The sequence below is a fragment of the Orbicella faveolata genome, unplaced genomic scaffold (genome assembly GCF_042242905.1).
Source record: "Orbicella faveolata isolate gen_17 unplaced genomic scaffold, um_ofav_v1 contig_12, whole genome shotgun sequence".
Taxonomy (NCBI): domain Eukaryota; kingdom Metazoa; phylum Cnidaria; class Anthozoa; order Scleractinia; family Merulinidae; genus Orbicella; species Orbicella faveolata.
Genome location: NW_028301539.1, coordinates 11,539,354 through 11,557,630, shown reverse-complemented (window position 1 = coordinate 11,557,630; position 18,277 = coordinate 11,539,354). Strand labels below are relative to the sequence as shown.

Here is an 18,277-nt window from a genome sequence, read left to right as displayed (position 1 = left end):
CTTTCCATCGCCATCACTACTGCAAGGCGTTTCCTCGATAGTAAGCTTACTATGATCAAGTGTCAAAGCTCGAGTGGAGATTGTTTCGACCAAAAAATTGTCACAAAAGCTCAGTCGTTAACGCAGTTTTAAAGGCGGCCAAGTGTTGAATTACCCTGATATCCTTCAAATCGATCATTTTGAAATAATTTTTCGGCGATTTACATACCGGAACAGCCATTCTTGATGTGTTGTAATTGTTGACTTCAAGTTCAGTCATGTTGCGATGAAGGTATTGATGAAGCAAATATGAAATTTCCCAGCAGCTTGAAAGAGAACATGACGCTCGTAACTGCACAATAACATCTAGAAAAGTCTCAAAAATTAGTTTGTTGGAGACTTTCGATACCTCCTCGTCTAGGGAAACATAACAATCGCTTGCTGTAGCTTTGAACGTTTTGCGCAGAACCGCCATTACTGAAATATCGCATCCTACTAGATCACGTGATGTGAGTTGGCTTTTGTAAACAAATATGGCGCTGACAGCAGTATCGCACTTGGTGTGAGACGTGTATGAAATTGAAACATTTTTCAATTTATTTTTTGGCTGATGACTTTGATGCCGTGTTTTTCTTCCTAAAGAGACAGTGTGATGTTAAGAAAAAGTTACTTAGCAAACAAGAAAATCGATCTGCTCAACAATATCGGAACGAGAGGAATTTTTGCATGTTTTATGCCAACCAATGTAAAGATGTGCTATTCGTCCGACACCTTTTCCCACACTTTGAAGTGAACTGCGTATATTCAAATGAAGAATACAATCAAAGAAAAACTTCTGCCAGATTTGAATTTGAAAGTGTCCTATTTGTGGTTTTTGTGGTTTGACATTCATATCTCCTCGTGAGTTTGGCGTGATCGTTGGCATTTTAGTTGCTTCATCTTCATCTTTAGTACGTACAGTAGCTTTGATTCCAAACATGCCGAAACACAAGCACGTTGTTGATTGGGGTTCGTAGGGGATTGATGTGCAGCTCAGTTCTTCAAAGATCATCGTTTCTGATCCCTTCAATCTGAGCGAAGGTGATGAATGTTCCATACAAGGGACTGATCCAGCAATGAAGAGACTGATCTTGTTTCATGGACATGTTCTGGGGATATTCGGTGAGTAATAATATAACTTGTAATGTAAACTTGCTTTCCAATTTCTTGTTTGCTTGAAATGTGAAGTTTAAGTGTGGAGAGCCTTGAGAATTTTGAACGCTGTGGAGCTGGTCAAAATGACCAGCAGTCTGATATTTTTCTCAAGGAAACCCATCCAAATCTACTTAGCAATCCAGAACTTTATAGATTGCAAGTCTAATGCTTGGTTCACGTTCGGCTCAGAAAACGAGACCACAGCTTGTGATAGATCTTTTTCAGTTCAACTGCAGGTCACGGTTTTTAAATCACTAAATGACCAGTAGTCCCCAATGTCACAAACATCCACTTGAACAATTACTTGTAATATCATAATTCAATATCTCCTTCATGACAGCATCTGTTATTTAACCCTTAAAATTTATTCTATTTGATTTTTTAAGGCTGATTTTCATTTGCTTGTTTTTCTTTTATAGGTATGGTGTTGAAGAAAGGCTTTCCAGCGGCAACAAGGTCATCTGTGAGAAAAGATCTTGGGCTGTTACTAAAAAAGGCCAGTGCAAATGGGGCGAAAAAAGATAGGAAATAGACTCTTTAATTTGCCTCGTGAAAGTTTTAAATTGTTTTAAAATAAAAAGTTACTGTTTTGGAACTGTTTTGACTTTTGTATTTGTTGGGCATGGGACTCCTTTATTGAATAAGAAGCTTGGTAAAGTTCATGGCAATTACCTTGTGTTGAATTGAATTAATTTCTAATAGCTGGCAGGAGCTGATATGCTATAAGGAACCAGCTAAAACCATCAGAATTATATGCTGGCTGGGAAAATGTGCAGAAAAATCCTGAAAACTGAAATATCCTAGAAAAAACTGGAAATGAATACATTATCTCTTTCATTAAAGGAATGCAAGAATTTTCTAGAAAAATCTAGAAAGCAGCATTTGTAATAACCTGGAAAAAGCTGGAAAGATCTTACTTGATCCCAAATTATGATTTCTGGAATAAGGCTGGCATTTCCACCCTAATTAGCATGTTTCATTAACATTCTAGCTTTTTCTAGAATTTTCCAGAAAAGAAAACTGGTAAATTCTAGAAATTTCCAGAGATTATTTCTGTAATATTCCTAGAAAAATCCTAGAAATTCCTAGAATATTCCAGATTTGTTTTACAAGGGATACCATACATAAGTATTCTCGACAAGATAAACAAGTATATTTGGTAGTGTTGAAGCAAGAAGAACAAGTACCTTCTCTTCCCGCCATGATGTTTGAATACAAGCTTTTTGCGCATGACATGTATGCGAAACTTGCTGCATCGTGGGTAAAAAATAATTTATCTAATGGACACGTAATGTATGCATTAGATTCAGCACATGAAAAGTTCGACATTTGAATCGTTGTCGCACTTTTGCCGTTCTTTTCGACCGGCCCAGGCAGATAGAACAGCAGGGTCGACCCGAATTCAAATATGTCAATCTCAATTGATTCATACATCGATCTTTTCACGTAACTAATTCGGACATTAGGTTTGGCGCATGAAAAGTTCGCCATTTGAACTGGGCCTGAAACAGAAACCTACTTTGATGTACAGAGATATGAGGTCCTATTATTTGATGAGATGAAGATCATGGCAAACCTAGTTTTAGATAAGGTGCCTAGAAAACCTATTGGATTCACTGATCTAGGTGACCCAAACTTGAATTTGGGATCTCTGGAGAAAGTTGATGAGGTTGCCTCACATGCTCTAACATTCCCGGTGAGTGGGGTGTGCGCAGAGCTCACTGCAGCCCAGTTGATGCCCCTTTTCAGGAAGCGGTTGCCATTCTTGAGACCACCTGCAATCTGTGGGTCTTTGCAGCCACCTCCGATGGTGCATCTCCAAGCACAATCACTGGATGGAAGTGAAGACACCGATGTGTTCTACCCCCACCATCAATCTATTTGCACCCATTGGTTCCTGTATTTCTTTTCTGATGCCCCACATTTGGTAAAGACAACCAGAAACTGTTTGCCACACTCAGGTGACTTGTATGCTACTCTTATGGTATATTTCAGGCTTTTCTTCACAAAAGAGTCCCTCCCTTTTGTGCTATTGAGAATTTTTATTGTCTTTAAAAGAACATGTCACCTGTCTATTCTCCAAACTATCTGTATTCTTGGGAAAAGAATTTGAAATCTTCAGGCAATGATCCAATTAAAACACCAGCTTTCAAAAATCGAGTGAGGACAAAAGCAAGAGTTGTTTGTAATACATCACTCTGGACCTGTGGAATGGTCTAAAAGTATATCTTTAACTTGTTGAGTATAGAGTATCATTCCTGCTAAAGAGAATTATTTTCTTTTTGAAAGAGTGTAGCTCATGTGATTGTCTCAATACAAGAATTAGGCTAATCACTATTCCTATCCCAAGTAATTCACATTCTTGGTATAAGAATCCTAATTCTTTTATTGGCCCAGGCCAAAATGTGAGTGACATCACAGATTTTGAAATTAGACTAAGCATTGAACTGTAGCAAGATGGTTGTTATATACCACTCTGGACCCGCATTATCTGTCTAAAAGCAGGTGCTTTGACTTGTTAAGGAAAAGAAGTCTTTTTTTCTGCGGAAGAGAATTTATGTTCTCCTGAAAAGAGTGTGGCTCATTTATTTCTCAGTACAAGAATAGGGCTCAGTTCCTTCTCTTCTCATTAAGGTTTCATTCTGGAAAAGGAATTCTAATTCTTCAGGGAATTGACAAGCTTACAGGTCTTAGAAATATTATTATTGTGTCAATGGGGGTCATTTTATTGAAGAAATTAAGAAACACATTGACTGTCCTGACTGAAAATTATTGTACATACTGCATACTTTAGTCATAGTTTAATGCTTTGTTTTGTTTTATTACAAATAATAGTTTATGGATGAATATACAAGATTTAAGGAGCTGAATAAATGTTTTCGGGTTATCATTAGCTACTTACCCTTTTTGTACTCATACAAATGAGGTAGCCATAATAAGACATCTGAGCCAACAACTATCAATAACCATATAATCATTGATTATCTCGGAGTTTAAGAGTGTGTCCATGGGTGCACCAGGCAAGTCTGCTACATGCCATCTCACCGATTTCAATGAAACTTAGCCAGTATAAAGGGTCTTTTGGGTAACCCCAAAACTCAGAAAGACACATTGGTTTGGAAAATCTGAGAAAAACTGGGAATTTTGTATCATTTGCAGGCCAGACAAAGTTTTGATGATTAATGCCCGGCATTAAAATAACAAATAAAGTCACTGATATCACATCAAACAGGTTTTAAATTAATGGTTTATTACATTGGCTTTCATGAATTTAAACATAAGAATAATTATCCTGTTTCTTTTTCATTACATCAAGAATCAAAAGTAAAACTGAAAACAGATATGAAGGTCACACTTCTACATGTTTGATAAAAAGAGAACTTTTTCAGATAATTTACTTACTTCTTAGGTTTACAAGTCCAACAATTTTCCATACACAAGATTTTAGCTTAAATTATTGTTATTATGTGGAACAAATCTGGATTTTCATGATTGTAAGGAATCAATGATAAGAACAAAACTGAAACATTCCTTAAAATTTAAAGAGGCTGAGTTGGGCAAACTTAGCTGCTGTTCAGTTATTTCTGTTGATTCTGCAGCTTCTTTTGTTGCCCTCTAATTAGGGTGTCAACAGCTAGCCTCTTCATCTTCATCTTTGTTGTATGACACCTAAAACAAAATTAAAAAAATACATTACATTGTGATATATATGAGGTACTGTAAGACTGAGATCCAAATATTTATGTGCTCACAATTTAATACATGCAGCTAATTAAGACCTGACTGTAAGCTGGTTGAAATATTAAAAGAGAAGACTTGATAATTGTGAAGGTGCTTGTATACTATTGATAAATATGTTATATAAATCTTGAGCTTACAGTAGATTAAATCAAGGTTTTCCTTCTTCTATAAGTGTATCAACAACTCTCGAATTGGAGGATATATCTCACGGTTTTAATAGCCAAATTTAGACATTAGAAATATTAAAAGACACTTAAAACATTAAAGGAACATTTAAATAATAGAGTACACACAAAAGAATATACGAATGGACAAAAATTGAAGATCAACACGGATTGCCAGAGTCTGGCTGAAACACACAGGAGACACATCAAACTCATGCACACTGTGGCTGCCTCATTGGAGTTTTTGTCAAGAACTTTGAATGGGATCAGAGAGAACTGCTATATTTGTTTCGTTTGAACAAGTGTGGTGAGAGAAACGACTTGTTATTCGCAAATCAAATTGTTTAGGCACGCACTCTCGGCAATGGTAACCTAAATTGTTTCAACTTTGCTTTAGCCAGAATTCGTTTCATGCCACGACTGAGTGACCCACTAGTGTATGATTCGTGATGATAAAGTTCATTCAAAAGCTTTTGTCTCAATACAAGAATTTACGTGGTATAACATAAGGTTACTTGAATTCGATTACTCACCAAATATTTTTGTGCCCTTTGAATTTTTCCCCGTTGAAACATCCACAGTAAGACTTTCTTTTAGCTCCAAATCTTCGCCAAGAAAAACTTGTTTCTCATTAATGACACTCACGCTGTTTTCTTCTGGTCACAGGACCGCAGCAAAAACCATTTTGATATGATTTTGGAAGTGAAATCTACTAAAACGCACGAGCAATCAACCGTTAACGCTGAATTCAAAGATGGGCACCAAAAGAGAATAAATAACGCGATCTTTGTCACTTTCAGTCACGAGCACAGTCACGTGAAAATTCGCATGCTGTGATTGGTTCAGTTGATCGGTTGAGGAGAGAATGGAAACTGGAGAAGAAGGAGAGAGAGACTGGCAACGAGGTTGCCGGACCAGTCGCTTTCGATGGCAAGTCTGTTTCCCTTTCCACGCTGTTTTGGTGGTCTTTTGAAAGATGGGTCTTGCTTCAAAAGGAAAAAACTACACAAACTTTTTACGAAGAAATCAAGGAGGAAAATGGAACGTACTTTAACTGGTTGATCTGTTCCCGACGGTTGTCAAGATAACAAAGGATCGTGAGGCACTTAAATCAAGTTCACTGCAAAGGTAAGCAATCCAATTTTATAGGGATTTTTTGTTATGATAAGCTATAATTGTAAATAAATCAAACAAAGCAATGCATTGTGTGCTCTTTAAAAACCCCAAAAGCCGAAATTCCCCCAAAAGGTTTCAAATCGACCTGAGGAACCAAGATAAATTCTGCGAAATAAGCTTAAGCTTGTTGTATTAATCCACCAGATCTACTTTGAGAGCCCACGTGTTTCAACACCCAGTCAGCACAATGCAGCAAGTATAAATTTGCAATGCTTGTCACTTTTGCCTTTGAATTATTTATAAGGATTAACATGATATGAGATCTACAGTCTTTTCAATACATCAAGATGTAGGTTTTTTATTTGCATTGTCATATATTTATGTCAGTTATTTAATTGTTTCCCATTGACTCATAATCTTTTTGATTCTTTTGATTTTGTTGTGTCATGAATTAAAGTGACAGCAAGGACAAGGAAATACAAGAAACATATTGATGATCCCACTATACCCATACCAAAATCTACAAGATTCGACCACATAAATCTCTTATAGCAGTCTTCACAGGCCAGTTGACGTCATCTCCCTCTCTTGCATCCCTTTTTCCTGGAGATCATTTCCAACACCATGAACAGAACACCTCAGAGTTTTCGGCTCACCTGAGTGAGATGGCTGTTGGCAAAAATGTTGTGGATGACTTTGATGGATTATGGAATGAACCTTTATGCAAGAATTGAAGCTCCACAGAAGCATTTGAGGAAATTGAGTTTCCTATACCTGAAAAAACTTCAGAAATATCAATTGATGTAATACACAACAACTCTGATTAGTCCACAGACAGTGATTCAGATAATGATGTTGAAGTTTCAGTTCTGACTCCTCTCAAGAAATTGAGAACTCGGACACTGATGGCCATTCACTGGACTCTGATGGTGAAAGTGAAACTAATGGTTCCCAAGAAAAAAACATTTTCTGCCAAAGAATATGCCTGTGTGGCTATTCTGGCCTTAATTTCAAGACATTGCATGACAATGAGAGGCTGCTAGAGATATCCTTGTTTTAACGAAACTACCAGTAATTTGTCCGGAGAATGTCACAGTACAGTTTTGTACAGCAAGCATGTGGAAACTGTGAGATTTTCATTTATGACATCTGTGAGAGATGTCTTCCTCTTTTTCCTGAAGTTATAAAGGATCAAGTCAAAAATTGTTCAACAGTGGGCTGTGATGGGTATGTGTGTGAATCTACAATTATCTTAAATATATACATGCATATATATACTTTTGGTTTTATTGAAATTGTAAATAATATATATTCATGTATGCTGAGAGAATTTTTTGATTAATCTATTTATCAAATCTAAGAGCATCCATTTTTCTATCAGTTAAACTCTGGGTGTTTGATTTAAGGGTCCATACGGGGACATATACACTAACAAATCATGTTGGATCTAAAACGCAATGTTATCAGTGCTATAGTTTTATGTTGAATTGTCAGACTTAAACTGGAATTAATGTACATTTGTTTGGAAATAATTATCTTGGAGCTTGACAACAATAAAAAGGTATGGAACTCCAGAGAAATGATCGTGTTGATTTTTTACTAATTTACAGAAACTGATTCATGCACTGAGTTCATCTTTAATTTTGACATTTTGGGAAATTTATAGAAATTTCCAACAATATTTCATGTGTTTTAGCTATTCCCAAAAATTCCTAGATATTCCAAACACATTTTTTAAAACAGTCTGGGAAATAATAGGAGTTCCTAGGAATTCCCAATAATTCCCAGTCATACTTTTCACTATTCCCAAATATTCCCAGAAATTCCAAGGTCTTGGATTAAGCATAATTTGCATGGCTTGGAATAACTTGGAATTCCTAGGAATTCCCAATAATTCCCAGTCATACGTCCACTATTCCCAAATATTCCCAGAAATTCCAAGGTCTTGGATAAAGCAAAATTTGCATGTCTTGGAATAACTTGGAATTCTTAGGAATTCTTAGGAATTCCTAGGAATTCCCAGACTACTGGGAATTTATTTTGCAGGGGCGTGATGCGACCTGGTAACCTTTCATGAGAATTCCAACAAATTATTCATCCCTTCCGCTAAGCAACGCTTTTGGGATGTCCTGGAAACCTCTAGAGTACATTTGGCTGCTATGTGACCTGGTTTACCGCCATTTCGAATTATTTTTACGCTATGTGACTTTCTAGGCCTCTCGCCAGTAAATGTGCGCTAGCACTCTTTTGAGACAGCCAGTACACAGCTGCGTGATAGGGGGATGTTGTTGCTCCGAATTGATTGATACAAAAGTCAACCTTGACCTTCCGATGTTTTTCTTAAAGAACCTTTGTCATTTTTAACAGCATTTCTGTTGCAATATGTATATTTTTTTTTCGAGAGATTGTTACTGTTCAAAATCCAGTGACAATGAAACTTGACGCCAACGTAATGTTTTGTGAAACCAAAGAAATATGCTCGCGACGTCAAAGTACATAAACACACATTATGTCTACATTTGTGTAATCAAAAGCGCTCGAGCGCATCATTAAGAAGTTTACAGTAAATAATTCTCAAAAATAGCTTTTCTTCATTTCAACTGAGTTGATATTAGGCCTGTTCAATCCAAACCAATTGGGTAAGATTTTTAACAGCCGTAAATCGTGATCATTGGCTTAGATCTTATCAGATCTAAAATAATCATGCATGGGAAATTTGAGAGAAATGAAAGTATCTCAAACACTTGTTGCGTCTGAGAAAGAGCTCATTTTAGCTTGTACTGGTTTATTTGATCATTCTGACGGCCGCGATTTCACAATATGCCCCAAACATCGTGCAGAACTTGGGGTGAGATTCAGACCTTCAATAAAATGCCGGCATCCTCTTCACGGCAATCGGAGGAGCAAGATTGAGAGGGGAATAAATCTGAAAATGGCAAAAGAAATCAAAGCAAAGTGGAACACTGGTGTTCCATTTTGTGCAGGTAATTTTCGATTGTATTTTTTGTACTGATTAAAGTAGTCTGATTGTAAACTAACCTTGAAATAAAAAAGTTTGGAGGAGCAATCTACTTATTAGGCGGTTATCTAAAATCAATTTTCCCAAGAAGTCGGGTATGCAAATGAAGTTTACTTAAAAAGATAAATCATATCACTTACTAGGTATGTGCAGATACTGAAGTGCCCATACAGATAATATGGAAGAGGGTGAGCCACCCTCTGAGATCCCCACCAAGACACGGGGATCCTGTAGTCCCTTCGAAATTTCAGCTACGCAAGAGGGGGAGTCTATGGATTAGACTCTAGTGATAGATATACAGGGCAGGAAACAACAGCCATTGCGAACAATTGAGATGTTCTAAGTGAAATGTTCTCCTGTCAAGAAAAAGGATGCATCAAGACATTCAAGTCATTCGCCGCCCTCCAAAAGCGCCTGGACGTCGGGAAACACATGGTGAAGCTAGCGAAGGAGTCCGCGTACGACGAGATCAAACGGAAATGGACAGAGGCGTGTCATTCCGTAGGTGGTGGCTACGTTCGTGGTCAGACATCAGCCATCTGAACACGGATGGGCTCTTCGGAGAACACGGAAATCAGTGACCTTTTCAGAAAAACTGAAGAGCTATCTGTTAGATATGTTCTGGATGAGAGAAAAAACTGGTAAGAAGGCAACCGCTTCCGATGTGGCTTTTAGAATGAAGTCTTTCAGAGACGAGACTGGTCAGAAAATGTTCACCAAGATCGACTGGTTGACAGAGTAACAGATTGCTCAATACTTTAGCCGACTTTCTGCCCTGAATAAGAGTGGCCAACTACAAAGGACCAGCTCTGTAAGTATGAATGAGGACGAGGAAGCTGATGCCGATGATCTTGCTGCTGAGGCTGAAACTGTCCAAAGAAGGCAGCAGATAAGGAGAGAACTTGGACTTTAGATCATTAGTTTTGATAGGGGTGCAATTATCACCTTGTAAAGAAGTAGGAGGGAGGGTCTGGATAGGACGTTAAAAATGCCAGTTGTATATGTAACTTTTGACAATAGACCATTTTAGTTGTCTGTTCAGTGGCCTGCACAGATTTTGAATGGCAGCGAGGCTGCAGATGACCTTTTCTTGGTAAAGACCTTACTGCTTTTGTTGTATAAATCAAGTTGTTTGCATGCTCACTAGTTGGCAATGAGGACCGCATAGAGGTCTATATCAAAGCAAGGTCACCTCCAGCCTCGCTTGCATTCATAGGCCAGATAACTAAGCACACAATTGTAAAATGACCTATTCATCATTGGTCAGTGCCATCTATCAGCTGATTTTAATTTAGCTTAATTTTGTTTTGTCGGAACTGATTTAGGTGAAAAGTCACAAGAGATAAGAACACAATACTAGTTTGTAAAAATAATAACTTCTTACTGTCTGCAGTTAGATATAGCTCGCTGACATACAAAGCTCTGCTTTCATGTCCAGTTTGAGCACTCTACTGGGATGAGTCGTTACTGTTGCAATTGCGCATGCTCACTAGCTCGCTAGTTTGAGCACTCTGGTAATGGCTTAGATACTACCACATGTGTAGTATTTGGGGCGGCTTTTTAAGCTTAGCCTCCATCCCAGTCTTCAGCACTGCACTGATGAGGCCCAGAAGGCCGAAACAGTACTGTCTGCAGTTAACTTCTTAAATAATTAATATTAAGTAAAAATGCAGAATTATTAGCCAAATAGGATCGAAAAAGATTAAAATAAAAGAGCAATCAAGTGTTTTATTAGAGTGGTTTTTCATTTGAGCGTCGAAAAGTAATTGGTTTTGCATCGCTTTGCTACACGATTGACTTAAGAGTCTCACGCCACTTTCTTATTCAGTCACAAGTAAAAGCAAAACCAATGTTGTCCCGCTCTAACACGCTTTCTCCCGTTTTACCTCTGCATCTGTTACATGTTATTACTTCGATTTTGATTGGTTCACCGCATTGTTTGTGTCCTTTGAGATTGGCGAGAGTGATTACTTCAGTTTTAGTTTTACGATACTCAATTAAAAACCGCTCTTGTTGTCAGTAAAACGGACTACAAATGTCAGTAGCCCGTTACATTTTAAAGGCGATTTTTCAGTTGTTAGTGAAAATTTTAGCAATTTATCAGTTGTCACTTAATCCCGCCCAAACCCCCCAGTCTGATATGGATTGTTGAAAGAAAGCAAAAAAGTTAGCCCTACCTGCCCTCCGTAGGGAAGACTGCAAGTGGGAAGGTACTAATAAAAGTGAGCTAGAAAAAATGTAAATGTTTACTGCTAATCTAACTTTTTCCAAATTCACTATCTTTCCCTATGCGAACAGCTGAATATGACTGAAGAGTCGACTGAAGATGCAAATGACGGGAAACACGTGGAGATCTGCTGGTCAACACATTGCTGGCTCAACCTTTATGTAACGCAATTCAACGCTGGCGATCGAGAGAGATATAGATTTAGTCAGAACAACATGTATTTTAAAAAAATGTGGATATATGCCGGCCAGAAAGTAGATAAATGTACTTATAGAGATTTGTAGAACATTCTGAAAGAGTTTCTTTACTGAAGGGATGAACAATTTGTTGGAATTCTGAAAGGTTGTCAGGTCACGCTACAAATACTTCCCGGAGGAAATTTTCGATGGTGTTAACCCGTGGTAAGTGACAATAATAATACAATTGCAGTCTTTTCCTCTAGAATTATGCATGGTTGAACCAACGAATTTGTTAGAACTGCATTTCCTTTTTAGTCAGTAAAGGAAGATTTCCTCGTAATGTCATTTTTAGCTTGTGCAAGTTTATGTTGCTGCACACTAGCTGGAATGTACTTGTCAACAACAACTCGGTATGTGACCCTGAAATCTCCGCAGGGCATTATAAACAGCACGACCTCTTGATAATAAACAGCTGAACGAAAGACTGAAAAGTGTTTTATGCCGTACGAAAACCAACAGCTGATTTGTGCCCAAAGATGTTTTAACTGTTTTTTAAAGATAAATGATCGATGGACAAAGGAACGTTGAAATTAGTGTCATACCTTTTTGGCAAGGTGAGATGTTTGACCTTAAAAGCGTCAAATATTTGAAGGTCTAAAAACACAGTCACATATATATGTCCATTGATTGACAAGCGGCTGATCAAATAGAGTGTCACTTGGTTCTTGCATTCACTATAGATATACCAATACGTGTACAAAACCTGGTAGCAATCTACTGAATACAGTTGTTCTGAGAGCTTCATACATTTTGCCTACATTGCGGCAATTTTCTTGACAAAAATCTAGTAAAACCAGGGGGGTGACCTACTTCCCCCCTGAAAGATCCAAAACCGAAACCAATGTGTCTTTCTGAGTTTTGGGGTAGAACCTTTATACTGGCTAAGTTTCATTGAAATCGGTGAGATGGCATGTAGCAGACCTGCCTGGTGCACCCGTGGACACGCTCTTAATTACACCTGCCCTTGAAATGACAGAACTGCTCATTGAGTGATAAACTGGAACAAATGACACAGCTGAGCCAACTGGCTCAAATGACCAAACTGAAACAAGTAATCTAACTGGCACAAATTACCAAAGTGGTCCAAATGACCTAAATATGGCACAAGTGACAAAAAGTAACCAACCAGCAGAAATAGCCCAACTATTACAACTGAGTTAGTGCAAATGACCCAAGCAGTACAACTGGCTTAAATGACACAAGCAACCTAACTGGCTCGAACGACCCAACTAACAAGTGGCACAATGGATTAAAGAAACCTTAAAGCAATGTGTAAGCAGTGCTGAATGCAGACTTTGATTGGTTTGAACTACGTTCTAAAAGTGTGAATGATCTAAAATGGTCAAAACTATTCTTAAGTACATCCAAAATGACCTCAAATGAGCACAAATTACCTGAAATGAAAATGTACATTTGAATTGATTTAAAGTACTGTCGAATGTCCTTTCCATACCACCGAGAACTGGAAGAACACTCTTGGCTGCACCAAACATTACTTTCCTTTTGGGCCAAAACACCACTCACGATCTGGTCAGCGGTCGTAATGGCGGCCGGACGCGTATTTGTCTTCTCTGTACTTTTGCTGTATTTGCTCAGCTTTTCATCTCTCCTTGGACAAAAATGTAACTGGAACCGCTCTTCCAGCGACCCAACTCTTCTTTTCACAAACTCTGTCCCTCTTATAGCGAATCTTGCGCTGGGGTACCAACTTCGCTCCACGTCAAAATATGTCCGCCATCTTGTTTCTGCTCCACGTGGTAGAAGGTATTTTGCCTCAAGGACGTGCTACTATGCAAACTCCGACAGCAGCTTCCAACATAGTCGTCTCCTTACAAGCGGTGATGTTTCCCTCAATCCTGGCCCGTGCTCTAATCCTCCAAAGTGCTCTGTTTGTTCGGGAACAGTCGCTTGTAACCACAGAGCCTTGAATTGTGATCAATGTGAAAAGTGGTGCCATATTAGATGCGGAAACGTCAAACCAAGTGATTATAAAAACTTACAACACCTAACGACCTTCAATTGGTCCTGTCCTCGCTGCCTCCAAACCACTGAGATTATTGCAAATTCCTTCCGAAATGAGACCATTCTCACCCCTGTAACTGCTACCACGAATAACAACACCGAGCTTACAGAATCTCGGGAGGACCCATTTCTCGTCCTTAAACAATCTGTTGGCGACAAAAATCTCAAGATTGGACATCTCAACATCAATGGCCTTGTGAACAAGCTGTGTGAGGTCCAACACCTCTTGTATGTAGTCAAGTTTGACCTTCTTGGTATTACTGACTCACCTAAACTCGAGTATATCAGATGATTGGATCAAAATTTCTGGATATAACCTTGTGAGGAGGGACCGTGATTCCTGTGGAGGTGGTATTTTGATATATTTCAAAGAAGATCTTACTGTACACCCTGCTCTTTCTTGGGAAAGATCAAACATGGAAGCAACATGGCTAAACGTCACCATGAGATCTCAATCCTTCCTTGTTGGCTGTGTCTACAGACCATCAAATGACTCCTCCTTTTTCGAACCTTTTAGGGACTTGATTGCTAATATCTGGCTAAAGAGAAAAAATATAATCCTAGTTGGTGACCTCAACTGTGATATGCTGCACAAACCCAGCAACGGCGAGTCTGAATATGGAAAACGCTTACGAAGGATCCTATGTAGCTATGGTCTACAAAACATCATAAGCAGTCCAACCCGTATTACTGCCAACTCAAAGTCGCTTATCGACCTCGTGATAACAAGTCAACCTTCAAAAATCCAAACCTCTGGCTCCATCGACTTGGGCATCTCCGATCACCACCTAATATTCGCTGTCTTTAAAGTTGCAAGGAGTAATCCAAAACCCAAAGTTATCTCAACCAAGAACTATAAATCGTTAGACACTAAGCAATTTAGGAGCGACTTCGATCAGGCCCCATGGCATATAACTGGATTATTCGATGATATTGATGACAGCGTAGATGCTTGGCAATACTTATACGATGAAATCCTACACCACCACCTACCCCCACGAGATGTTCGGATAAGAGATAAATCCCTTCCATGGATTGACACCTCCATTAGAAAAGAAATGAACAAGAGATACAAACTCCTAAAAAAGGCAAAGTCATCAGGTAATCCTGAATTATGGAGTCTCTACAAGCAGAAGAGACTAGAGGTGAAAAAGCTATTAAAGAGTGCTGAAGCTGCTTACTGGCATAACTTATTCAAAGAAGCTACCAACCCTAATGAATTTTGGAAATTGACTAACCAAGTTTTAAGAAAACACAAAGTCAAAAGCATTGGTCCAATCTGTGACCGCAACCACAACGGAGAGCTATTAACCCACGACTTAAAGAAGGCTGAGTATTTCAATGACTTCTTTGTGAATGTCAGTGAAGACCTCACTAAGCAACTCCATCCTTTGGACCTCTCATCCCTAAATACCTTTATCACTAGAATTACCTCTACCAGAGACAATATTTACATGAACTGGGAACTGGTAAAAAACAAACTAATAAAGGCTGCTAACCCCAAGAAGGCTACTGGTCCTGACCATTTTTCTCCAAGGGACCTCTCCATAATTGGCGACCCTGTCATCCATAGTCTATTACCAATTTTTACGAAGAGTGTGAGAGATGCATCTTTCCCCTCCAGCTGGAAATTATCATGTGTCAATCCCATATTTAAGAAAGGATCACCAATAGACGTAAACAACTACAGACCTATCTCCCTTCTCAGTATCCCAGGAAAAATCTTAGAAGATATTGTGAGCGATACCTTAAACAACCATATGGATACACAAGGTTTATTATGCAACAACCAATGGGGATTTCGAAAAAATTACTCAACTGAGAGCCTTTTACTTCATCTAACAGAGACTTGGAGAAATGCACTGGACAAGGGCCTGAAAGTGGGTGTCCTTTTTATCGATTTCCGGAAAGCTTTTAACACTGTGAACCATACTATCCTACAAGAAAAGCTAAAAGCCATTGGTGTATCAGGTGACCTGCTTTCCTGGCTTGATGATTACATGTCTGCACGTAAGCAGTTTGTCCAATTATCAGAATATCAGTCCGAGCCCAAAACCATTACGTTTGGAGTCCCCCAAGGCTCAATATTAGGGCCCAAATTATTTTCAATCTTCGTAAACGATCTTCCTGAATCGATAACAAGTGGTAATGTCTTTATGTTTGCTGATGATACCACAATTTACACAATTAGTAAGGATATCGACAATATCACCCTGACACTGCAATCCATTTTAGACCAGGTATACACCTGGTGTCAGTCTAACAGATTAATAGCCCACGAATCGAAGACGGAAGCCCTGATAATTTCAAGACAGAGCTTTATTGGTCCCTTGCGACGTTTGACTTACGGCAGTAGCACTACTGAGTACAAACAATCATCCAAATGTCTTGGGTTAACAATCGACAACAAGCTATCATGGTATGAACACATCGGGAACGTTTGTAAGTCCTTCAGTAACAAAGTCGCAGTCTTAAAACGGATAAAGTTCCTACCAAAACCAGTCTTGGAAACTATTTATTATAAAACAATCATCCCCAGTGTCCTATATGGTATTGCAGTCTGGGGATCTTGTTCTCCAGCTTTGTTAGATGATTTAGACCGAATTCATTTGAGAGCAACAAGAATTATTAATAGTCTACCGCATTACATCCATGGTGATCACATCAGGAACGCTCCATATTGGAACCCTATTGTTTCATTTTCCATTAAGAGACTTTTAGTTATTACATACAATATTTACCATGGAAATAGCATCAATCCTCTAAAGGACTTACTAGTGAAACCCGAGTCTACTTATAGCTTTAGAAAATCCCTAAATTTTGAGGTGGATAGACCAAGAACAGAAGTGGGAAGATCTTCTTTTAAACATCGTGCTGCATTATCTTGGAATTTCCTTCCCGATGACATCAAGTCTTGCTCTAACCTTGATTCTTTCAAGAAAAAACTTAAGGCAAATAAGAGTCTCTTAAATTCTATCAGTTTCACTAAAGCGTCCTGCTGCGTTACTAACAAATCACTGGACTTCAAATATTTTTGATTAATTAATTTATTTATTTTTACTGTACATTGTTATTAATTCATCTATTTTACCTATCATTATTTATTCAGCTATTGTAAATAAATTTTGGATCATGTATTATGTAGGATCTTATTGTAATTTATTATCTTAGATAGTGCAGGTCCACATCAGGACTTAACGTCTTGCCAATTGATCTGTAACCTGCTTTATCAAATAAATCATGTATGTATGTATGTACGTATGACTGTGCTCTGGAGCAAAGTCCTAAATTTGTAACAACCACTTTCCTCTTCAATTATACTTAAGCTCATTACAGGTCATTCTAGGTTGTTTCTTTCTTGGTGATTTTGTGATTGGTTTTGACACGTTATTGAAATGGGCACATAGCAGGTGCAAGTTTGTACAACCAATCATTAATTATAGACAGTAATTGTTAGGCAAACCATAAAGAAAGTCAAATTCTAAGACACTTGTATTAAAACGGAATCTCAATCACTACTGTAATCATTTATAAGTACTTTTGGATCCTCCCTTGGACAAATGTAGAGATAACCGTTGTACTTGTGAGTACACATGACACAGGTCATAGGATGATCTTGGACTTCTACAACAAATAGCCCACTTGGTAATTCCTCTTCCTTGATTCAATAAGATAACAGATTTGGCCCAAAGCCAAGTGTTTCATAGAGTTTCAAACTCAAGAAAACAAATAAATCACAAGGCCAGATGTTCTCCAATGATCCAAATACATGATTAGAGTCACTCATTTCAGCTAGAGGCATTGTATTGTTACCCTTTTTGTAGCATGTGCCATGAACAGTTAAAGAGGAATCTTGGTAAATTGGTTTATCTGACTCATCTTCAAATGATGGGTAGAACCTCAATATGTAATCTTTGGCAGCATCCTTATCATGTTGGTCAAGTGCCCTAACATGTGATGAGCTCTCACCATAAACAAAGTCTTTACGAAAGAGACAATGGTCAGGTGGATTGTCAGCTGCTGAAAGTGAAATGGAGTGTGCTCGTACTTCACTCTGATGCCTCTCTGCCAAAGTCTTGGGTAAATGGCAAACATTTTTTGTTAGTTTTGGAATCAATTTAAATTGCTGGTGTTTGGCCTTGAAGCACCTTGACCATACCCTGACTAATGGACCAAACTTTAAGATCTGGCTTGGTAAATACACCACATAGTGCTGCTTTGGATTAATATCTTCATTGAAGACATTCTTGAACATTTGCAAGTGTTCTTCTATAAGGTCCTTTAAGTATCCTAAAATATTAATGTTAATTTCTTGCTCAGATGAATGGCAGTAATTTCCACAATGGATAGTAGGAGAAAGTGGGAGAAAGGTTCAGCAAAAAATACAAACACTCGACTGAGAAGCCATATCTGTCATAGATAATTTGTTATCCCCTTAATCGGTGATTGATGACTGCAAACTGGCACATATTTACAAACTATCACTTGCAAGTTACACAACGGTTGTATCAGTTGCTAAAAGAAAATTGCGTGAATGCTGCCGACCTGCAGTTCAATGCGTTGCAAAATTTCGTGT

The 18,277-nt window shown here is 38.3% G+C and overlaps 1 protein-coding gene and 3 long non-coding RNA genes across 4 annotated transcripts; 3 read left to right on the top strand and 1 right to left on the bottom strand.

Moving 5' to 3' along the window:
* The first annotated feature begins 488 nt into the window (after nt 1–488).
* Nucleotides 489–1,680, top strand: LOC149116648 (uncharacterized). The gene is made up of 2 exons (XR_016205440.1): nt 489–1,140; nt 1,593–1,680. It is a non-coding gene; the product is annotated as an uncharacterized LOC149116648 (long non-coding RNA).
* Nucleotides 1,681–4,402: 2,722 nt separating this feature from the next.
* LOC149116647 (uncharacterized) lies at nt 4,403–5,918 on the bottom strand. The gene is made up of 2 exons (XR_016205438.1): nt 5,612–5,918; nt 4,403–4,842 (listed from the first exon to the last, which is right to left on the bottom strand). It is a non-coding gene; the product is annotated as an uncharacterized LOC149116647 (long non-coding RNA).
* Nucleotides 5,919–6,091: 173 nt separating this feature from the next.
* On the top strand, nt 6,092–7,774 carry LOC149116646 (uncharacterized). Its single transcript, XR_016205439.1, has 2 exons — nt 6,092–6,206; nt 6,652–7,774. It is a non-coding gene; the product is annotated as an uncharacterized LOC149116646 (long non-coding RNA).
* A 5,343-nt stretch (nt 7,775–13,117) lies between these two features.
* Nucleotides 13,118–14,748, top strand: LOC149116645 (uncharacterized). The gene has a single exon (XM_089280017.1). The coding sequence runs from the start codon at nt 13,118–13,120 to the stop codon at nt 13,991–13,993; it is 876 nt and encodes a 291-aa protein (XP_089136143.1). The 3' UTR covers nt 13,994–14,748.
* Nucleotides 14,749–18,277: the final 3,529 nt, after the last annotated feature.

Bases quoted from the DNA above. Each gene is read 5' to 3' on its own strand.
- LOC149116645 (XM_089280017.1), top strand. From the start codon at position 13,118: ATGTCCTTTCCATACCACCGAGAACTGGAAGAACACTCTTGGCTGCAC.